The sequence below is a fragment of the Petromyzon marinus genome, chromosome 24 (assembly GCF_048934315.1).
Source record: "Petromyzon marinus isolate PM22_M1 ecotype Great Lakes invasive population chromosome 24, UKy_Petmar_22M1.pri1.0, whole genome shotgun sequence".
NCBI classification, from domain to species: Eukaryota; Metazoa; Chordata; class Hyperoartia; order Petromyzontiformes; family Petromyzontidae; genus Petromyzon; species Petromyzon marinus.
The window spans coordinates 15,857,674-15,881,682 of NC_133690.1; the positions used below are offsets into that span (position 1 = coordinate 15,857,674).

General features: G+C 48.8%; 1 protein-coding gene across 1 annotated transcript in view; it reads right to left on the reverse strand.

Moving 5' to 3' along the window:
- Window positions 1–24,009, reverse strand: part of PTPRO (protein tyrosine phosphatase receptor type O) — a 45,387-nt gene that overhangs the window by 12,244 nt on the left and 9,134 nt on the right. Inside the window, exons 3-7 of the mRNA XM_032960081.2 lie at window positions 10,950–11,064; window positions 9,583–9,651; window positions 6,101–6,136; window positions 3,069–3,150; window positions 273–363 (exon numbers count right to left, since the gene is read on the reverse strand). Of these exons, the coding sequence (XP_032815972.2) occupies window positions 273–363; window positions 3,069–3,150; window positions 6,101–6,136; window positions 9,583–9,651; window positions 10,950–11,064 (393 nt within the window). The remainder of the gene's footprint in view (window positions 1–272; window positions 364–3,068; window positions 3,151–6,100; window positions 6,137–9,582; window positions 9,652–10,949; window positions 11,065–24,009) is intronic.

The following is a 24,009-nucleotide window of genomic DNA, read 5'->3' on the forward strand; positions in this document are numbered from 1 at the left end:
AATCGAGTGGGGTGATGTCGCGTGTAATGTCATCGTCATTTGTTCGGCATCCCTGCCATGTTACGGCGCTGAATACATTGTCTTTCCCACCTGATGACGGTCGCTTGTGTTGCGCCCGAAACGTCGTGATTTATTTTATACCCACGTGACTTTACCGAAAGCTTCAAATCAAGATTAAATAATAACAACTCTAACGATATTATTTTATCGGCTTCGCAGACACGACGGGCTAATCGGCGTCCCTCGGCACGCCTCGTGCGTGAGCGACTCACACGGCAGGATGTTGGTGTAGCGATTCTTTCCGCGATTGGCCAAGTGGTCCGCGGCTTCGTGCGAAAATTCCGCTCCTATCAACCGCAGCTCCTGCGGAATCCACACGCAGAGTTTATTAGCGCCATTCGTCACCCGTTTCCCGTGCAGTGTTGCTCCGTGAATTGTACTCTGGTCAGTCTCAAACTAACGTGCCCGAGTCACCGTGTGCGCTGCAGGGAATTTATTATTCAACGTTACGTTTTAAAATGGGATATGGCTGTTTGTATTTTTTTTTAGCTACGACTTCGCTTCACTGCTGTGCTTGCATGTTGGCGAGCCAGGTCACTCTCGCTTGTGAGACTATCCTCGTCTCTTTGAGTTCTCACCCGCTTAACCAAATACACCACAACTTTAGAGGTGCCCTTCTGTCGACTTTATAGTCGCTCGGGGTAAGTTCTGTTTGCGAGCACCTATTAAGGCTGGAAATGCCACATGACAGGATGGTGTGGCCAGCACCATTCATAGCCGGGCGAACGTCCTCCCTCGAGTGCCGATATTTACACACCGCACCAGGTACTAATTTGAGGCTGAGTCGGCCTAGGAGATTCCCAGGCACCGGCTCAAACATCACTTGCCGTAGATACTAGCAGCAGGCCCTCAGAATGTATTGGGGGAACCAGGTTCGTAGCGCAAGTGCGACAACTACTGTTCCCACCACTCTTTTTGTTTTCAAACCCTCGTGCACGCACGCAAACACACGCGTGTGCGTTCGCCATGGCAGGGGGGATCTCTGGAGAGGGGGGGGGGGCAGTTGTGGCGGAGGGGCAAAGCCACTGCCCCCCACGAGATTGCCCAGTCGTGACGTGGGCGGACAGGTGTTGTTGTAGCCCAGGTCGTCACCTGATCCCGGAGCAAGAGTGCCAACGCTTCGCCTAGCCACCGTTGCGGGCTTCACTATTCGGATTGGATACGAAGTTTTAAGTCAAAATTTAAGATCTATTATCTTGGGCCTCCGTCGCGTTGTGCATTGTTCGTGGTTGGTCGTCTCTTTTGGCCGGTCTCGTCCACTCCGCGGGCTAAAGGGCAACGGTCGCTTACGACTTGCGTAGAGTTTGTGCGAGAGGTGTAAATGATTGAACCCTCGTAAATGGTTGAATCCTGCTCGATTAATATTTGCGTGAAGTATAATACCATCTGAAATACGTATACGTCAGACTTGTGAGAAGAGGAAGTGTGGTCAAAGATTGAATCCTTCATGAATAATCATATTTGAGTGTGATCTGTATGAAAATGTAATCCAAATGTAATCATTTTAAGGTTATTTGTCAGCATTGGCATGTTAAGTCAAAACCAGTTAGATTATTTGGGGGGGCGGCGGGTGGTGGTGGAAGTTTGCTGTGAGAGGAAACCAGAGAACCCTGCAGGACAGGGAGAGAACAAAACAAACTCCACACAGTAAGTTTCCCGTGTTCGCCATCGAACCTAGGCCCTTCCTGCCGTGAGGCGCGGGCTTTACCACTGCCACCAGCCATGCCGTATGATAACGGCCACGGTATCAATGTGTCTATTATAACCTTGTTTATTATTCTTACTGGGGGGGGACGGGCGGGCGGATGGGATTGTTTTTAATTGGCGACTGGACGAATGACTCACGGTCTGGAAGCTCTGGTTTGTGGGTGGACAGTTGCCCTTGCTGGCTCTCAAAAGATTTGCGGCAAGGTTAACTGGGGGGTTGTGGGCGGGGGGACCTGTCTGGCCTCTGGATACACAATTTGCCTGCCAGCGGGTGGCTGACACGATGGGGTCTACTTGCCCAATCGGGCGATTTTGTCAACAACACAAGCCCCCAGGGCTTCATTTCAGCTGGGGACACATGGGGGTGGCGTTGTTATTTTTTTATTTCGCTCTCGCTATCGCCGGTCGCTCAGCACGGGTCCGAAGGCCAAGACACGCCAAGCGGCCAGCAACAAACGGCACCGTTTTAAAGCTGTAACGGATAAAGAGCGGAACGCGTTTCATGAACTGAGCGGGCTTATTGTGGTAAGAGCTTTTGTTTTGGGGGGGGGGGGGTGGGGGGGACAGACGATGGGAGGGAATTCCAAAGTGGAGCACCGTGAGGGAAGAAGCAGAAAGAGAAGCGTCGTGGCCTGCAGTGTGGTGAGTGAGTGGGTAGGTGGGTGGATGAGTGGGTGAGTGAATGTGTTGTTGTGATCTGCAGCGTGACGGCTGGACACGCTGTGGATGTTAACGAAACAGTCTGGTAGAGCGAGTCCTCGTCATGGGTGAAGGAATCAGCGAGCTGTTAACTCCCTCGCCTGGTATACAGGAGGTCGTGGGTTCGATCACAACCGTGACGCCTGCTGTATATTTAGAGTTTGCATATTCGCCCCGTGGCTTTGTGGATTTTTCCCTCCACATTTAGAAACATGCGTTCAGATTATTTGGCTGCGATAGATTTCCACGCGATAAGCCACTTTGTTGAGCTTTATTTGTGGCCAAGTCATAACTGAAAAATAACTGTATAGCTCAGGAGGCCTTACCTGGTAACAAAAAAAAAGTAAGTTTAGTTTACAGTAAATTGCACTGGAAGATAAACTACGCTAGTAGCGATAGAAGAGTTATAAGGAGGATCTGTCTGGGCCAGCAACCATTAAACATTTTTTTCCGCAGCCAGCCCACACCACAATCCCGAACAGCTCTCTCGCTATGAGCGCGGCTACTCGGAGTCGTGCACCGCCACCTCCTCCTCCAGTCTAGCGGTGACCGCCCGCGGGGAAACTGGTGAGAAAGAAACGAAGCCGTGTCAGGACCCCCACCTCAAACTCCACGGTGAACTTGTAGCCCGAGTCGCGAGACATGGCGAGGACGTTCTGCCCGAACTCGGACATGGGAACTGGGCTGCAAGGAGAGACGATGTGAGACAGCGCACCCCCAAGCAGCGCGCAGAGACGCGCGCAAGGTGCCGTCTGCGCGTGTGCACGGCCCCCTCCTGCCGATCCGCTGCTGGATGAGGGCCTCCCCACGACGGGGTGGGGGGGTTGGGGTTACTTGACCATGATTCAACTACGCTGGTTACTGCAGGTCGGTAAAGGTGGGCGGCCGTAGAACTCGGGGTCGCAAGATTCGCCACCGCTCCATCTCTTATCCCGGCGAGTCTGTGGTTTCTCTATATGTAGATGTGGGAGCGGTGTAAAACAATGGAATGTAGTTGCGCTGCCATCTGCTGTTTTCCACCATGCAGGCTGTAAACCTACAGCACCTGCCATGCGTAGTGGTCGCCCATCCGAGCATGATTCGAGCGCAAACCTGGTGAGGTTCTGAGACTTGCGCGTGCAGTGCTCTGTTTAAAGTGCCCCATCTTAAAGGCCCAAGTGGTGAATTAAAAAAAAACACCCCACACCCCTCCCCTTTCACAAAACTACAAATATTTCAAAATAAAAGCCCCTATAATAGAGGGGGTTTTTTTGGGACTAGACCACGCAAATACAAATATGTCGTTAAACAATTTGACGACTCACATTGTAATTGTTGTGGGTTTACTCTCCAACACACCGGTGTGCTGTACCAGTAACGAATTGGCACGTTCTGTTTATGTGACAAACCTTTACTAATCGGCTGTGTCGGGTGGTGACGGGTTTAACGACACGTTTATATTTACGGGATCTAACCCCCCCCCCCCCCCCCAAAAAAAAAAACCTCTCATGGATAATATTGGTCGGGAAAGTCGACTTTGATAAAAAGCCCCTCTTTCATCTCACACGTGGACGGGCGCGCGTGGGGGAAGAGACGCAAGGCAAACTCTCAGCAGAAGCAGCAGCGACAACAACCCGCTAACAATGAGACGTTGTGTGAAGAGTTACACGGAGCGTAATGTTCACATCGGAAGGTCATCCGTTTCCTTCCCCAGTTCCGGGTCAATGTCACTCCCCTGGTGTTGATAAAGTACCAACATTGTGGGAAGGCAACAAAGGTTATTCTGTCCACAGTCACCCCTGCCATGGGATTGTTTAAATGTTGCTGCATTGGCTCCTGCTCGCACACGTGAGATTGCATTCTATGCTTACGCACGATGGCAGCCAAATGTTCATCAGCTCAATGCCGATGTCGAGGTTTTGCTGGCCATGAGATGGCATCAGGATCGAAAGTTCGTGTAGTGTTACTATTCTTCCTCCATTAAAAGAGCACAGGCTGCAGTGGTTCATTATAGGGATCGTAGTTGAGGTTGCATGGCCACATTCACATGGCTGTGGCTGGCCGACAATGTTCCGTTTATAAAGGCGAAATGGTCACATGAGATTGGCCCTGAGAACGATTGTTTAAGGGCGCTTTATAAATTATTATTATTATTACCACTCCACACTTGGTTGAGCAAGTAACTGCTCCGTCTTTCCAACGTACTATCAGCACCATCATCAACGGCCATGATCAATCCACTGCTGGATGAAGGCCTTCCCAAGCAGTGCCCGTCCCTAACAGTCCTGCGATGCAACAATCCATCCATCTCATGCACAATATTTGTTTACATCGCTCCATCTCCGCAATGGACGTCTTCTCTTGAGGGTGTTCCCACCTTTGGCTGCCACTCTGTCCTAAGTCTCGACCGCCAGCCACGGCCCCTACGATGGACGTGTCCTGCCGAATCCCGCTTGCTTTCCTTAGTGAGTCAATGTTACGTCTTTCTACCGTTTGTTAGTTTCTCCAATCCATGCGTTCCTCTCTCTGTCTCTCGGCCTAACGTTTAGCATGCACCTCTCCAATGCGTCTTCGCAAGCTCTCCTTTATTCACCTTATGTTCCATTTTCTCTGTCTGCATCCACGATTCTGATCGACACGCTGGAGCGGGCAATGCGCACCAAATTAAAAACCTCCCCCCCCCACCACCCCCTTCAGGCACATCGGCTTGTCGCTTTTCATTTTCCTGAATCCAGATCTCCGGAAGCACTCCCCAAATCGGTTACACGTATTTAAGGCATTGCATGCTTTTGTAGTTTTTGCTGGCAGCCGTGTGAGAAAAAAAGTCGGCAACAAAAAAACATTGCGTCTATTTTTTGATCAACGTTTTTTCGTTTTCGCTTAACTAAAAGGCGCCCACGTCCCATAGCAGCCACCGCACCCAGCGTCGGTCAACGGCGTCGCGCCCCGGGAGTCATCCGCGAGCCGCAAGAGACTCACGCTTCGAATCCAGCGGCCGCCCTGGTTAACACCCTCGAGGGCGGGCCGTTGCGTGCCAAAACATCACGGTGCGAAGTTTGCCACTGTGAAAAATTACACCGCCAGTTGCTCATCTGGGAGCGATACAGAGCGATCATCGACGGGGTCCCTGCTGTGAAAACTTTGGCAGGACCCTCGCAAAAAAGAGCCACGAGGCTGAGTGAGGCTTTTCTGGGTGAACGGGCACAATGCACAAATGGGAAATGAAAAAGTCTCCAGCAGTGTGCGACTGTGGGCATCCAGAACAGACCGTGCAACGTATAACGACGCGATGCCCGATTGATAAATACGAAGGAGACATCACGGCGATACACTGCGCTACTGCTCCTGACGCGGTTAACTGGCTTAGACCACCTGCATGTTAAATTGCAGTTGTTGCTCTACATCGACATGAGCCACACAAAAGGAGAAGGCGAAACGCAAGAACAATAATAACTTCTCAACAGGGCTGTAGCCTCCCCCTGATGGGCGTAACTCCGGTAGATGCGAGAAGTGAGTCCGGCGCTCCTTTACAGCGGCAATAACCTGACTTCCCCCGCCTAAGAATAGACGCCGTTGAGAGAGATTGTCGGCGATGGTGCGGTGATGTAAGTCTCGTGTCTCGGCGAGGTCTCATCCGCGCGCCGCCACTACTTACTGTTTGTGCTTTTTTCGCCTCCCAAAGCTCCTGCCTCTGTGGAGTGGGGGGCGGAGTGGAATAAACGAGAAAGAGACAGCGATAGAAAGGAATCGTGACGCGCGTTTTTCCTGATACGTTTATAGCAACGCACGACCGCGCACAATTATCCTAACTATTTTCTTTTTTTTGCCAGGTAAGGCCCACTGAGCTCTATAGCTCGTTTTCAAAGGTGACCTGGCCACAAATGATAGCTCAACAAAGTGGCTTAGCATGTGGAAATGTATAGCAGCCAAAAACGCTAAAACGCATGATGTTGTTGATTCTAATTGTGGAGGGGAAAACCAGAGGTCCCGGAGAAAAATCCACATGGCCACGGGGAGAGAGACATGCAAACTCCAAATATACAGGCATCGTCAGGGTCGGAATTGAACCCACAACCTGTATTCCAGGCGAGGTATTCAGAAACAGAATATGCATTTATACTGGAGGAATCGGATGAGCTATACAGCTCTTTTTAACAGTACAAAACATGATAGGAGTGCAAAGTATAGAAAAGGCAAGAAAATGATAAAAAATATATAGAAAATAAAATATAAACGTTTTATCTTACCAGGTAAAGCCCACTGAGGTATTAGATATTTTTTGTTACATCTGGGCACCGTGGCACCCTATCCGCGCTTGTCCACGCCTTTTACGTTCACCCTGGTTTGATGGTGATGCAATGTGGAACACGCGCAGAATTTATGTTTGATGGTGATGCAATGTGTAACGAGCGCAGTATTTCGGCTGGATGATGTGTAACACGCGCAGGATTTTGGTTTGATGGTGATGATGATGATGTGTAACATGCGCAGTATTATGGTTTGATGATGATGATGATGTGTAACGCGCACAGTATTATGGTTTGATGGTGATGATGATGTGTAACGCGCACACTATTATGGTTTGACTATGATGATGATGATGTGTAACACGCACAGTATTATGGTTTGATGGTGATGATGATGATGTGTAACACGCGCAGTATTATGGTTTGATGATGATGTGTAACGCGCACAGTATTATGGTTTGACTATGATGATGATGTATAACGCGCACAGTATTATAGTTTGACTATGATGATGATGTGTAACGCGCACAGTATTATGGTTTGATGGTGATGATGATGATGTGTAACACGCACAGTATTATGGTTTGATGGTGATGATGATGATGTGTAACACGCGCAGTATTTCGCAGGCGTCAATGTCCGTGACTCGAGGCGCGGAACCAAGAGCCGCGACGCTCGGAAGCCGGGCGAGAGAGGCGCGGGCCTTTAAGCGTCTCCGTCAGATTTACGAGACCCGCTCCTCGCTCGTCCAGGGTCGATGGCTCGGCACCATCATGACCAAAAGCGTGTTGCTAATGAAAGCGGGTACTTCAAGAAGTGATGCATATGGACGACACATTCTGTTACTTCACCCCATATTGCCAGTCGGTCAACAAGAGAAATTGCTTCTTTCTATGGCCGTGTGTAAGCGCCTTGCTTTATGCGTGCATTTATTTTCCTGGGGCCATCCATAACCCGACGTCACCTATGATGATTTGAGAGTTGACTGTAATTTACTGTGAAAGCAAAACACGAACCCATGGCAATGCGATAGCTTCTATTTGATTGTGTCAAATTACCAATTCACATCTGGAAGTCCGTCGACAAAGTAAACATGGAACGTCGGGCCAACGTTCGTCCAATGGTTCCAAGCACATGCCAACGTTGCTAGTTTACTGGGTAGTCGCCTCTCGGGCTGAGCGGCATCCATTGGTTTATTTTGTATTCACACGGAGGCGCTGATCTCCATTAGTTTGACAAGACCCACTCCCACAATGCGCTATGTTTTGTGGTGTAGCTGTACTACTGGCTCCCACAATGCGCTATGTTTTGTGGTGTAGCTGTAAGACTGGCTCCCACAATGCGCTATGTTTTGTGGTGTAGCTGTACTACTGGCTCCCACAATGCGCTGCGAGCTATAATGTACATGCGCACGTACGGCACTGTGATCATTCTACGACTGGATCGGCGCTTACCCCATGCCGTTCGGGTCGTGGCGGGGGGGGTAAAACTGCACCATGCTGGTCAGTGCGTGTTGGTGGCGGTGGAGAACATAGATTTGGGCGCGTAGAAGTACAGCACAACAATGCATTTTTCCGCACCGCCCTCCGCTGCCCATTACGTAGACATAGATCAAGTTCCAACAGCAGTCACACCGCAACAATGTCACTCGGACGGGATATGCTAAACACTCCTCACAGTAAACGTGCAACGTTGTCCCGACGTTCCGTGTTTGCCGAGAGAGTAAATGTCAATTATATTTTGTCATTAACGGAGGATCACACTCGTGTTGGACAGCCCAGAGCACGCAGCCAAGGTGTGCGTCTACGAGAGAAGAGCCGTTTTGTTTTGCGTTGCGCTTTGCTTTCTAAAGTATTGCCCAGGGAGCTAGGAATATGAATGCACATTACAATTCCTTATAGGGGAAACACATACTAATTAACGGATTACTAACATAGCATATAATCACTAACACATTACAACTAATTACTAATCTACAACTCATTACTAATCATAACCATCGACTGACTACTAATCGATTATATAATTACAATACCCCCCCTCCGCCTCTAATCACTGCACCTGAAATGAGTTAAAGGATGACGTCACACTGCTGCTCTATATAAAACCGGGAGCAAGCGAGGGCTTTACCATTCTGGCGAATTGCCCGATGATTCTGGATGTATTTACCAGCGAAACGTCGTACTCAAACTGTAAATGTTGTGGATTCACTCTTCAACACACCGGTGGGCTAAAATAGTGAATAAAATTGTCTTTTGTCAACGTGACACTTTTTTTGCTGATTGGCCGTGTCGGGTGGTGGAGGGTTACGACACATTTATAAATAACGCGATCTAACCCAAAAACCTTTATTATGAATTATATTGGTCGCGAAAGCCTACGTGGTAAACTATTTCTCGGAGAGATTGTCGTTCAAGTTGATTTTGTCGAACTTTGCGGGGGAACATGTCTAACTTGGACCCCTGACGCAGGCACGCAATGGCCTGCTCTTGCGAACTCTGTCACGGTGGGCGGGGCGGGGTGGGGGGATCTTTAACGTCCAATTTGAAGTGGACGGTGCGCAGCATTACCACGGTAACTACACACTGCGGTAATAGCCAGCGCGGCCAATGGAGTTCTAACCGTGAAACCCCTGCAACGAGCGGCGTACGCTCTGTCCCTGGGCCGAGTCACCGCCGCTGTGGACGTGTGGGACCGGGAGAGTAAAACAAACAAGCAAAACACATCAACCACAATTCGATCAGTTTAATTTTTACTTGGCTTTTTTTTTTTTGCTCATCACCGCATTTGTTTTAAGCGCATCTTCACAGCGCATCTTTACCAATCGATCGCCGCTCGCGGTGTCATCACGCAAATTGCATAACAGCGCCAAAAACGAGGCATCACCCACTTTGTAAAGGGTAGCTTTCCGTCTCCGTTGGCCACAGATAAGGTCACTGCTGAGCCAGAGCCATAGCCCCTGGAAAAAGATGGTGGGGGGGGGGGGAGTATTAATGTACTTGGTGGCACAACGGGCAGATGGACGGACAGACAGAGAGGAACACCGAGAGATACAGGCGGAAAGATAGCCAGACACGGTGACAAGCATAAAAAAGGTCAGTACTGTATTTAATAAACACATCACGTAATACAAACACAGCACAGCTTATCATCAATAAAATGGAGGGAGTTGAATAATATTCATGATATGTTTTTTTACATCGCGAATCTAATCGGTTTTCACGAAGCAATTATAATAATAACTGTGATTTACATACAAATGCAATTTCAGATTAAATATATTTGTATTAATGCGGCAACTGAGTTCTTACCTAAGTATCATTTGTAATGGTATATTTATGATAAATATTGCTCGCGCTAAGCACGCGAATCACCGGGGGTGTAGAGCGCAGCATTTGGAATATTGGTCTCGCCTAAAGTGCAACGCGAGTTCGATTCCCAGCCATGGCTAAATGCAGTGGCAACTATCCGGATGATTTTATCAATACTACTCAAATCTTTTAACTCTACAATGAATCATCTTTAATCGGACCGTCATTGATATCATCACAAACCATTCTCTGTTTTTTGCTGATCCAGCAACACCCCGGTTTACGTCGGGGATGCGTTCCTGAAAGGTGCGACGACGACGGATATCGAAACGACGTCAATCAGAGCGACTTACAGCGGTAGCTGATGGTGGAGGCGACGGGATAACGAGAAAGGAGCGAACGATGCCGTCAGCGGCGTAATTGTGTGTGGGGTTGAGACGACGCTAACTTACTTACTTGCGAAACGACGTACAAGGGGAAAGACGTAAATCGACGTATTGCAATATATACAGGGTGCTTCAACATTATTTTTAACACTTCTAAGAATTTGCAACAATACCACGTAACATGTGCTGCCGCCTCCGGGCTTTGGAGGTCACCAGGAGAAGATTCCATGCCACGTGTTGCCAACGATGGCGAACAGTCGGAGACTCTTTGACTTTTTGAAGCTATTAACATACATTTGTTATCACGTTACAATGTATTATTATCCGATCTTTTCCCATTAAAAACGATATTCCCATGTAAGTGTTAACATTTGTTTTGAAGCACCCTGCATATGCTGCACGTACCCCGCCTTCATGAACCTGCACACTGACAGGCCACGGCAAAATTCCAGCCGGATAACTCCCACTGCCTGAAAGAACTTGGGGAGGCTCATGTCCATCCAGCAGTGGATTGACAACGGCGTGCCGAGCACGCGTCTCATCCCGGCCCTCGTCCTCACCTGGGGTGTTTGGCACGCCGGAGTCGCAGGAAGACGCAGGCCGACAGCAGGGCGCCGACCAACGCCAGAGCCACCACGATCGGCAAAACCGCGTCCGCTGAGCCCGCAACATCGCCTGCCCGGACAACGCACCGGACAGCGGCGGCGAGCCCCGTCACGGGCAGGGAGGGGAAGGGGATGCGTGACGCGAGAATCGTGGACTCGACTAAACTAAACTAATTTTTTTTATTTCACCAGGGTAAGGCCCACCGAGCTATTCGCTTTTTGTCAGAAGCGACCTGGCCATTGCAAATTATAGCTCAACGAAGGTGGCTTATCGCGTGGAAATGTTTATATAGCAGTCAAATACTCTAAAACGCGCGTTGTTGATTCTAAATGTGGAGGGAAACACCGGAGGACCCGGAGAAAAATCCACGCGACCGCGGGGAGAGAGAGACACGCAAACTCCAAATATACAGGAGTGATCAGGGTTGAGATCGAACCTACGACCTCCTGAATACCAGGCGAGGTGGTTTACATCTGGCCACCGTGGCGCCCTGGACAACGGTGAGACCGTGTCTCCACAACGTGCAGTACATGTACACAGGCCTCTTGTCTATTCACCGCGGGATCAGAGCCTCCACACCACGCTGTGCAGAGCCGTCCCGAGGGTAGCGGTGGATCAGAGCCACCGCCCGGGCCCCGCGCTTCGGGAGGCCCCGCGCTTCGGGAGGCCCCGTGCTTCGACGTCACGGTGTGAGATTAATAGTCCCGGTTTAGTTTAAAGGCGTCGGGGGGGGGGGGAGCACACTGTGGGATTTGCCCCAGGCCTCCCACCCCCCTATGGATGGACGGGCCTGCTGCTCAGTACAAGTTGGTAAAAGCTGTCAACACAGACATAGACACGGGAGCACAGAAGTACATAACAACAATGGATTTTGCCACGCTGCTGATGTTGCCTTCACCAACCGACACCATCCAGCGCGGTGAAGTATGGCCAAACAAGAGTGACAACAACAGGGCTGTGTAAATGTACACGTGCGAAACGGGTGAATGCCAATCCTCGCGAGTCGATGACTTTCACAGCAGCGGGGATACCGGATCCTGAGATAATGGATGAATAGAGATGAATGGTTTTCTCATTTTGTCATCTACAAAATGAGACACACACACACACCACGCGTGCAGGCGCACGCATCACCCAGTAGCTGAGAACGCGCAGGACACAGCAACACGTAGCGCAGCCGATCCGTGATTTTGTTGACAAGTTACGCCAAGTTGGACACGCGCACACGCGCGCGCGCGCGCGCTGTCCCTGCATCTCGTCCATTCATGCCACGGACGTTCATGAACATTCATTGACATCCGAGCAGAAAAACCACGAGAACAAAAAAACACACACAACCACTCATCACAACGGAAGAAAGAGAGAGAGAAACCCCTCCACCACCGTCTCGCCTTTTGTTGCTTCGCATTACGTAACGCCGTACCAATTATAATCGCATCTCATTTACCCTCGAGCAGTCCATCCACTGTCACACTGTCCAATCTATGGTGAATTATCGTCACATTATTCCTGTTTGCTTTCGTTGTCAACATGGATTGTTTTGTTTATATATACACCGCCAACCCGCCCCCCACATTTCTTCTTCACATATATGAATATAACTCTTCCTGTGGTAACTACGCAGGTGGTGGATGACTCATCCACAATGTCCACCTCGCGTGAACGCTGCCGATGGGACAGCCAGATTCACGAGGAGGCGGGGATCCCGATACTTGATTTTCCAGGGTCAGCGCGCGGGGACTCGAACTCCAAAGATCGCCGCTTCGACTTGATCTCCTGGCGCAGCAGTTTTAAACCACAGGCATCTATCTGCCTTCAATCCCCCCTGCTCCGTCTAGCAACCTGCTGAACAGTACGTGGGTTCAACACGGTTAGCCCGTCGGCAGCTTGCATGTCGTGGGGGTAAACTCTGGGTATTCTCATGGTTTTTTTCGGGCAGCGTCTGGAGGGGGCTCCTTTGTGAGCTCTCTCGAGTGGAGGCTCTTTCGCAAGCAGTGGAACGAGCAAGGCATTTGCGGGGCTGCGCCTTTACCCTCCATGTCGGCAACTGCACGAGACTAGCTTGTTCGGCCGTCCTTGGACGGAAGCTGTAATGTTTACGAAAAAAATTGAGCAGAGAATAATTGTATCTTGTGTACATTTTATGGCAGTGAATCTAGCACAAAACTACGTCATAAAAGACCACACTTCATTTTGATTTAAAGCTTTCGTGACTGCAGGGATTCATATTCTTGGTTCTTTCGGTAAAGTCACGTAGAAGGGAAACAATAAAATAATAATAAAAATATTTTATTGTTTCCCTTTCCGTGACTTTAGCGAAAGAACCAAGAATATACCTCACTTCATGTCACTGTAGCACTGTATATAAACTGACCTTCAATTTGTTCAAATTCACTGCTCTGATACTTTATTCTCTTCTGCTTTCAGTCGCTGGGGTTGAAAGACATTTGAATTTGATACAATATCTGGAAAATCACCGAGAAATGTCTATTTTATGATAAGTTCGAAGCATAAATTAGACTTACTTTTTGTTTCAAGTGCTGAAGAAATATATAAAGACACCAAATCGACTTTGTTGCTGCATATAATTATTTATTTGAATCACTTTCAAGAAGAAACGTCAAACGTAAGGCGAATTTGCGAAAAAATATATTTCCGCTCGACCTAATGAGGGGGGGGGGGGGTCATGTGGAGGACCCCACCTGTTCATCATTATTAATGAGAGGGGCTGGTCGACGTGGAGTGACGTCACGTGTGTTACACACATACATTCTTGGCTCATTATATTAGTATGCCCGGCAAACATTCACCAAGTGAATGGCATGGTGCCACGGTGGTGAGACGTTAAATACCTCGCCTGGTGTACATGAGGTCGTGGGTTCGATCCTGAGCCTGACGCCTGCTGCTGTATATTTGGAGTGTGCGTGTCTCTCTCTCTCATCATCATCACGGTGGCTAGAAGATGTTAACTACCTCGCCTGGTGTACAGGAGGTCGTGGGTTCGATCCTGACCCTGACGCCTGCTGCTGTATATTTTGGAGTTTGCACGTCTTCTCGTGGTCGCGTGCATTTTTGTCCGGGTCCTCCGTTTTTCTTCCCCCTCCACATTTAGAAACATGCATTTAGAGTATTTGGCTGCTGTAAATTTCCACGTAATAAACCAGCTCCTTTCAGAAAAAACAGCTGTAAAGCTCAGTGGGCCTCCGGTAAAATAAAAAAAATAGTTGAGTATAGTTTAGATTACAATCCATCCAGGTAGGGTTTACATTTTCACTGGATGTTTTCCATGTCGTTGGCAGACTGGAGTAGGTGGTACGTGACTATTAGTAGCCAGAGCCACAGCAAGAAGTTTGTGATGTGCTGGTACAACATATTTTTTCCTGGGCCGCCAACCAAGGCAGAACCGGGTGAAATCGAGCACCGCATCCAGTTAAGGTCGCGTGATCTATGCACCGGTATTGCGTTTCCCTCCTCCATCCAACTTCTACAAACCTGCCAAGACCAGCGTGGTTAAAGTACGGTGAACCAACCACCAATATTAACCTGGCGTGTGGGAGCCTCCATACAACAATGGATTAAGGTTAAGGTCAATAGGTCATCATTGCCAATTCCCTTGATGCCACCGAACCTGCTATCCCTTCCATGCGCTTGATCCTGTAGCTGTCGTAAGTTTGACACCTGTCCTTCAAGGTCTGCTCTTAACAGTCCCCCACCAACTGGCTTCAAGGTCTCCCCATTGGCAGCTGAACTCTTTGTGCCACCCCATTAACCCGTCCGGGTAGCCTCCCCTCTTCCACCACCCCGCCCGGTTAGGCCAGCTAAAGCTAAAAACACATTTCATCTATCTATGCATTAAACGAGGCGTCAAGTAACCAATAGTGTCCAGGTGGTGAAACCGCCCGCCGAGCGTGTGAACGTGAACGCGTCGCTGTGCCGAGCGACGCCTCTCCACACCTCCCGAGCGACCACGCATTGCGAACGGACGCCGATGTCGAGATGTTAACTACCTCGCCTGGTATGGAGGAGGTCGTGGGTTCGATCCCCACCCTGACGCCTGCTGCTGTATATTTCGAGATTGCGCGTCTCTCTCTCTCCCCGTGGTCGCGTGGATTTTTCTCTGGGTCCTCCGGTTTTTTCCTCCACATTTAGAATCAGCATCACGCGTTTAGAGCATTTGGCTGCTATACATTTCCACCTGATAAGCCGCTTCGTTGAGTGATCACTTGTGGCCAGATCGCTTTTGTAAAAGATCTAAAAAAAAGTGTAATTTTAGTATGTGGGGTTTCTCCCCCCACCCCCTCCAACGATGCTCGAAAGCTTCGTATCTCATCGGCTCTCGCCGTCCGTCTGCGTGACACGCGGGTCGCCGCGATAACCCGCCTTCCCAACGGCACCGCGGCCTCATGACCGCGGTGTGGTTCCCCGTCGTCGGAATCGCGAGAGTTTCTCTGCGGACGGCGGACACGCAGAGCTGATGCGCGGACAACTTTTGAACCTTGAGTTGGAGCCGACGTGAGCATCAAAATCCTCCCGCGCTACTATTTACGTGAGCCATGCTTTCGGCGAGGCCCTATTTTGGGGTCCTGGCGGGGAAGGGGGAGGGGGGTGTGAATTTGGCTGTCCCATCGGCATCCTGACACTGGGGCGAACCCTCCGTGCGGTGACGGTGGTGGAGCGCAAAAGGTGGGGGGGGGGGGGGGGGGAGCAACGCCGCCCTCCCAGGAGCGAGAGATACCCCCTGGGTGACGTGCCACTACGAGCTTGAGAGTTCAAATCCCGCTCACGTGTGGACTCGGGCCCCACGTAGTTTCCCTGCGGTTGATAAAGAAAAAAAGACTTCTACCTCGTGGGGAAGTCAACGGCGGTTGTTGGTTGTCCTGTGCGTATAATCACTCCGTGCCACGTGAATACGTGGCACGGAGTGCTCTCACACCAGGCTCCACTGAGTGAGAATCCACGTTGTGACTTATTGATAACCAGCAGGCGATTTATTTACAATCCGGTAAATGCCAATTGAGACTCTCTGCTGGACATTTGTGAAAAAGAGCTTCATAGCTCATCGGATTTCTCCAGGATGAATAACGATTCTCACATCTTGCCCCTTTGTATGCGCTGTAAAGAAGTCCCACTGCCCAAAACGTTGCCCTATTACACACTTTCTCTCTCTTTTTTTAAGACCTCCATGTTATCGATGAATGTGTTGAACCTATTTTGTTCTTTGTGCTTGTGCACGACCTGCGAACGCAGTTTCACCAAATAATGAAGTCTCATTGAAACTAAAGTTTTTCGTTTTTTTGTAAGGGTTGAGGCCTGTGTTTGAAACAACGAGCGTGTGGTATGAGCTTTATACAGCGACTCCTGTATCAAAGAAGACCCACGAATCACAAGAATTACTAGATTTGCTTGAGTGAAGAATCACACGCGCTGTTCCATCGTTCTTTTACAACCATTTGTTATCCATTGCTCAATGAAGGCCATCTAATGCCGTGCCGGTCATGTCGGTTAAGGGCAGGTTGGTAAATGGGGGGAGTCCCTGACCTACTTCAGCAGTCACACACCACTGACATGACCGGGAATCGAGAACTCGGGGTGACAGGCGGGTTCAAAACGCAGTCCGCTAACCGCTGCGCCACCGCTCCCCCGCGTGGTGCCCAACGAGTCGAGCCAAATTGTCGCCTGTGACCAGGCGATTGTTCCTTGACCGGAGTTGTGCAAAGGGAGCGGGAAACTCCACTCTGCGGTGCCCAGCTCACAGGGCAGGCGGGGTTCTGCGCATTCCCGGTGTCGATCAATAACGCGATAATAATTTACAGCTCGTTGTCACTCCACTGCCGCGAACATTAATAACCGTGGCGGGTTAAACGAGTGCACGCGTAAGCGAGGCTTACATTGAGCAATTCTCTTCGTTAGGCACATTGTTGAGTTGCTTATTATCATCATCATCATCATTCGTTTCACTGTCCCAAAAGCACTTGGATATTAAACGTTTAAGTCAAATCAGAATTGAGAGGATGCTCATCTACTGCTTGCAACCTTGAGCCAGTGATGGAAGATTCCACGTTCCTAGTGGCGAGGGCGAGTCTATCCATAGGATAACCACCGTTGACTTCCCCGCACAGTGATACTCGTTTTATCGGCCTCTGAGGGATGATGGGCTGAGTTAACCCCCAGCCAGGATTGTAATTCGCAAGCTTCCGAATGCGAGCCACTCGCTCAACTCAAGCGCTGAGCCGAGTCACGTGGCCGTGTTAAACTGAACTAAAAACTACACTGTTTTTTTTATTTCGTCAGGTAAGGCGCACTGAGCCCACAAATCATTGCTCAATGAAGTGGCTTATCACGTGGAAATAGATCGCAGACAAATACTCTAAACACACGTTTCTAAATGTGGGCGGAAAAATTGGAGGACCCGGAGAAAAATCCACGCGATCACGGGGAAAGAGACACGCAAACTCCAAATATACAGCAGCAGGCGTCAGGGATCGGGATCGAACCCACGACCTCCTGTGTACCAGGCGAGGGACGTAACATTTTTCCACCGTGACGCCCAGCAAGTAAGAGTTGAGACAGCGACCCAGAGATAAACCGCTGGGTACGCCGATTGGAAAAGGAAGCGATCGTGCCAAATTAAGGGTACGAGTTCGCTGCCTTTAAACAGCGAGCTCGAAAGCCAGCATGAAAACCAAGCAGGCAACGCCCTTTAATGGGACAACGAATGCCGATTGGCTGCTATATAATTCACACGGAGAGGATAACACGCTAGGAATGGCCACGCACGCTAAGCCACATGGCTTTAGCTATGCAACACACTTCACCCCCCCCTTTTTTTTGTTCAATGGTTCTTGGGCTTTCCAAACGGGCTCCCATAATCAACATAACGAGGGTAAACACGGGCCTCCGAACGCACACAGTGACCTTCTTACGTTCAGGCTATTTTGGTGGCTGGCCGTGACTGCGTGCGGGTGGGTTGGGTGTGGGGCGCGTGGGTGGTTGGATGGATAGTTGAGTGGGTCGATGGTTAGTTGGGTGGGTGGCTAAGTGGGGTTGTGGTTGTGTGGGTTGTTGGATGGTTTGGTGGGTGGATAATTGAGTGGGTCGATGGTTAGTTTGGTGGGTGGGTGGCTAAGTGGGGTTGTGGTTGTGTGGGTTGTTGGGTGGTTAGATGGGTGAGTAGTTGGGTGTGTGCTTAGATGGGTGAGTTTTTGGATGTGTGGGGAAACGGTTGGGTTGTTGGATGGGTGGTTCGGTGGATGGATGATGGCAGGGTGTATGGGTGAGTGTGTGAGTTGGTGGGTGGCTGCGTTCATGTGTGAGTTGGTGGGTGGCTGGGTGAGTGTGTTGGTGTGCGTTGCGGCTGGGAGGCTGGGAAGCTTGGGAGTGAGAGCAGTGGACAAGAGATAGAGACGTGGGGGGGGGGGGGGGCAGGAGTACGTTGGGCGTGAGCCGGAGCCAACGCTGGCCCTCACGAGCAAGGCAGATGCAAATCTATTTATAAGATGGCTCTACATTTGCGTCGAGCCGCTCGTGACAGACCGCAGTGTTTACACGGGGCACCGCTTCCCGTTAGCGTCTCGTGATAAGTGCCGCCGGAGATCACGGACGATTTGCTCCGCTCGGCCACGAGACGTGGACAACCCTGTCCGGGGGTTTAAAATAAAACCCCACAACGGCGAAAGAGACAAAAAAAGGACGGGGTGGTTCAACCCCGACTTTCTGGTGGTCGCCTAAAGTCTGTCTGGGTATATTTTGGAGTTTCCTCGTGCCAGGAAAAAAAAAAGACCGACAATAATCGCACCTGGACTATTCATGGGGACTCATTAATCTCAGAGGTTCCGCGTTTACACGTTCACCAGAGCTGCATACAACAGTTGAAATTGGCAGCTCATCATTGGTTTAATTTGACTCCAAATTAACGGTGTAACGATCAGTCGAATATCTCTAGCGATTCGATGAATGGTCACGAATCGGGGCTGCGATTCGATGGGGAAACAGGTAACCGTCTATTCGTTAACCTTTTCGCGTTGTGATCAACCTAGTGGCCACTAGTGACTGCAGGGTGCCACATGAATACATTGGATACAACATACAGTGAGGGAAAAAAGTATTTGAACAGTGAGAGACAGAATAACAACAACAAAATCCAGAAAAACGCATGTCAAAAATGTTATAAATTGATTTGCATTTTAATGAGGGAAATAAGTATTTGACCCCCTCTCAATCAGAGATTTCTGGCTCCCAGGTGTCTTTTATACAGGTAACGAGCTGAGATTAGGAGCACACTCTTAAAGGAAGTGTTCCTAATCTCAGCTTGTTACCCGTATAAGAGACACCTGTCCACAGAAGCAATCAATCAATAAGATTCCAAACTCTCCACCATGGCCAAGACCAAAGAGCTCTCCAAGGATGTCAGGGACAAGATTGTAGACCTACACAAGGCTGGAATGGGCTACAAGACCATTGCCAAGCAGCTTGGTGAGAAGGTGACAACAGTTGGTGTGATTCATATTCTTGGTTCTTTCGGTAAAGTCACGTTGAAGGGAAACAATAAAATAATAAAACATATATATATTGTTTTCCTTCAACGTGACTTTACCGAAAGAACCAAGAATATGAATCACTGCAGTCACGAAAGCTTTAAATCAAAATTTAGTTGGTGCGATTATTCGCAAATGGAAGAAACACAACAGATCTGTCAATCTCCCTCGGCCTGGGGCTCCATGCAAGATCTCACCTCGTGGAGTTGCAATGGTCATGAGAACCAGGGGAGGAGCCAGGATTTTCAGCCCGGGGTGACATTCAACAAATGTTAATTTCAAGAATGATTAGAGAGTCAGGCTGTTGAACTAGACGCCATCGGTTTGGCGACACACTCTGACAATGCAGTTGCACGGAGTCCGCCAGATCGAGTGTCGTACACTTATACGCAGAATGTTTCAGATTTTCGATTTTTTTTATTTGTTTTCGGGGGTGACAATTGTCTACCCTATCACACTCTGGCTCCGCCCCTGATGAGAACGGTGAGGAATCAGCCCAGAACTACACGGGAGGTACTTGTCAATGATCTCAAGGCAGCTGGGACCAGAGTCACCAAGAAAACAATTGGTAACACACTACGCCGTGAAGGACTGAAATCCTGCAGCGCCCGCAAGGTCCCCCTGCTCAAGAAAGCACATATACATGCCCGTCAGAAGTTTGCCAATGAACATCTGAATGATTAAGAGGACAAGTGGGTGAAAGTGTTGTGGTCAGATGAGACCAAAATGGAGCTCTTTGGCATCAACTCAACTCGCCGTGTTTGGAGGAGGAGGAATGTTTTTTTTTCACTCCAGCGCAGTCTTCGAGACAGGCTGGTCCCTTCACCTGATGAAGGCCGCTTGTGTTGTGGCCGAAACGTCGTGAAGGAGGAATGTTGCCTATGACCCCAAGAACACCATCCCCACCGTCAAACATGGAGGTGGAAACATTATGCTTTGGGGGTGTTTTTTCTGCTAAGGGGACAGAACAACTTCACCGCATCAAAGGGACGATGGACGGGGTCATGGACCGTCAAATCTTGGGTGAAAACCTCCTTCCCTCAGCCAGGGCATTGAAAATGGGTCGTGGATAGGTATTCCAGCATAACAATGACCCAAAACACACGGCCAAGGCAACAAAGGAGTGGCTCAAGAAGAAGCACATTAAGGTCCTGGAGTGGCCTAGCCAGTCTCCAGACCTTAATCCCATAGAAAATCTGTGGAGGGAGCTGAAGGTTCGAGTTGCCAAACGTCAGCCTCGAAACCTTAATGACTTGGAGAAGATCTGCAAAGAGGAGTGGGGCAAAATCCCTCCTGAGATGTGTGCAAATCTGGTGGCCAACTACAAGAAACGTCTGACCTCTGTGATTGCCAACAAGGGTTTTGCCACCAAGTACTATGTCATGTTTTGCAGAGAGGTAAAATACTTATATCCATCATTACAATGCAAATCAATTTATAACATTTTTGACATGCGTTTTTCTGGATTTTGTTGTTGTTATTCTGTCTCTCACTGTTCAAATAAACCTACCATTAAAATTATAGACTGATCGTTTCTTTGTCAGTGGGCAAACGTACAAAATCAGCAGGGGATCAAATACTTTTTTTTCCCTCACTGTAGACCAGTCAGTGTTGCTGCACACAGACGAACGTATCGCGAGCTAAAGAATGGACATTGCTCAATCAACACTTCCCAACTGTAAATTCTCGTCTCTCTCTCTCTCTCCCCGACTCTAAACCCCGAACAGACTTAAAACAGATCAGTCGGTTAACAAATATCAGTGATCCCATGTTACACTCGGCATAAGAAATAAATCACACAATGACATCGTTTACTTATCAGGCATATATTATGCATTGCTTAGGAATCACCGAAAGCAAAAGGAGATTTCATAAATGTGTATTTATTTTAAAATATTTCTCAGTCATCTGCACAGCCACTTTCTTGCAGAATTTACGGCTCCTGGGGCACCCCGGGGATGTCTACCAAGGTCAATGACCTGAAATAGTTTAATGGGGGAGGGAGAAGCAACGTGATTGCTCGGATTGCGCACAATACTGCGGCAGCTTTTAAGTAAAGCCACCCGTGCCTAAACGATCACAATTGGTGTTTGTTTTTCCTATATAATTTTAATTGCTCATGTTCGTGCCTTCCCCCAGTCAACTCACTGCTCATATTCATTTGCAGGCTCAAGACCTTTTTTTTTCTTCGTCTGCCCATCACTGACTGCCTCTCACTCTCTCTACAAAATAAATATGCCCACTTTGTTTCTGTACATCATCTTGAGATGCGATCGCATTTTGAAGATAACCACAAATTGTGGATTAATTGCAGTGTGGTGGGAATAACGCTCAGACGGTGGTTAGGGATAAGGCATTCCGATTGTTGGAATAGAAGTTTGAATTAAATATTAATTGGGTCTACTTGTCATCATCATAAATCATTATCGTCGTCTTTGAAATGTTATCACCATCATCTTCATTGTATTACATGCAATCATTACCATAATACCTTATGAATGTCATTACCAGTATCAACATAATCTATTAAAGGTAATCATCATAACGACTTGTTAAATATCATTAACTAATTATCATCATCACCACCATCATCAGCAGCAGCAATATCACCGGCATATATATCATCAGCATCGATGAAATGTAATAATCATCTACTACATGTAATATTAAGAAGAATAATGATCTTTTTTATCACGTTGTTACAAAATATAACCCTCATCTGTGCAATGCAATCATCATCACCTTCATCATCATCCGATGTTCACGTTAAAGCGAAAACGACATGGCGGGTCAGCACAGCGCATCAGACGTTCTTCTTCGGAGAGACTCGTCCTTGCCATAGGTAATGTGGAATTTCCATAACTTACTCAAAACCACTACTTGGATGCGACCTATTTTATTTGTGAGGTTGTTCAAACATATTATTATTACTATGCGTGTTTACCCAGGAAAGCTTCACTGAGCCTTAAAACTATTTTTCAGTCGGGCTTGATGTTGCCGCTCTGTGCAATCTCCATTGAGTATTTTGCAGGTCATTTGTTTCAGCACTTGGATGTTTGTATGGTTAGTGTTCTTACTCGCTATGGGAGGCCGGTGGAGAATCCAGAAGAAGTAAAAAAAACCCAAGCTGAACAGGAGGAGAACATACAAACTCCTGGCAGATAAGCGCTCGAGTCGGGAGTTGAACCCAGGCTCATCTTGCGGTGAGGCACTGCACCACCCTGCTGCGCTTCCTGCCGCCCGCCCTCTCGCCCGCCCTGCCACCCGCCCTGCCACCCGCCCTGCCACTCGCCCTGCCACCCGCCCTGGTGAAGTGGCCCATTGAGGTGTATATTTTGACAAATATGCGGTCCAGCTTTCAAGTATTCGTTCCCACAACTGCCCGCCACCACTCGCGCACAGCCGCTAGACATTGCTATTTAAAGCGGCCAAATGTTAGCAATTTCATTATAATTTCCTGCAGAGGTCAAGATGAACATTCCTCTGTGGCATAGCTACACACTGCAGCAACTGCTTTAGTGTATACGTGCACACTGTGTGTGTGGGGGGGGGGGGGGGAGTAGTGGCGCAACGGTTAGCACAATGCACTACGAAATCTGGTGATTCCTGTGGCTGGCCGTGATGCTGGTCACACCACTCCCTTGTCAGCTCTGCTTGTCTTAATGGGTGCTCGCTGTATTCGCCTTAATAGAATGAAGAGTGGATCTTTGTCTTTATATAACAGACATGTCAGAGTTTCCATACACCCGAGCCGCTATTCTAGACCCAAGGAGATATGCACGTATGTATAGAAGCAATGCTTTACCAGGTTGTCCTCATACGAATTATTTTCAATTATTTTCTTGAGTTTGTTTTTCATCTCATCTTTGTCGATGTTTGTGACTGCGGCGCTCATATTCTTCACCATGATACTGTTTTTGTACCCGCGCATGCCTTGCACCAACCTCATGTTGCCCTTCAAAGAGAGACTTTTGCGCCTCCGATTGAGCACAGTTGGCTACGAACGGTGGCGAAAGAAGTTCAACGTACATTTTGCCTTAATGGGCTCTCACCTCTGATGACGCTCGCGCGGGTACGTACGCGTGATTTGGTGGAGTGGTTAGCAGCACACTGCGCTACGAACCCGGCGAACTGAGTTCAATTCCCAGCCGCGGCTCACACCACTAGAGAGCGATACATCTGAACGAGTCCTGGGTACACCGCCGTCCTTCACAAATCCGCACTGAGGCCGCACGCTGAGGTACGGTCCAACAACCCCCATTATTCACACCGTGTGCGGGTGGCCTTCAAGCAGGCGGTGGGTAGACTAAGGGCAGTTAGTTATATATTGTTTGCGAACTGCGCTCTTCATCCATTTAAAATCAACTGCGTTAATTACTTGGATGCTCGGAATCTAAGTGTTGTAAAAATATTTTTTTTAAATACTTACGCAAAGTATGTTCGTATTTAATCGTTGAAATTTGAGTCACGTGATTTTTTT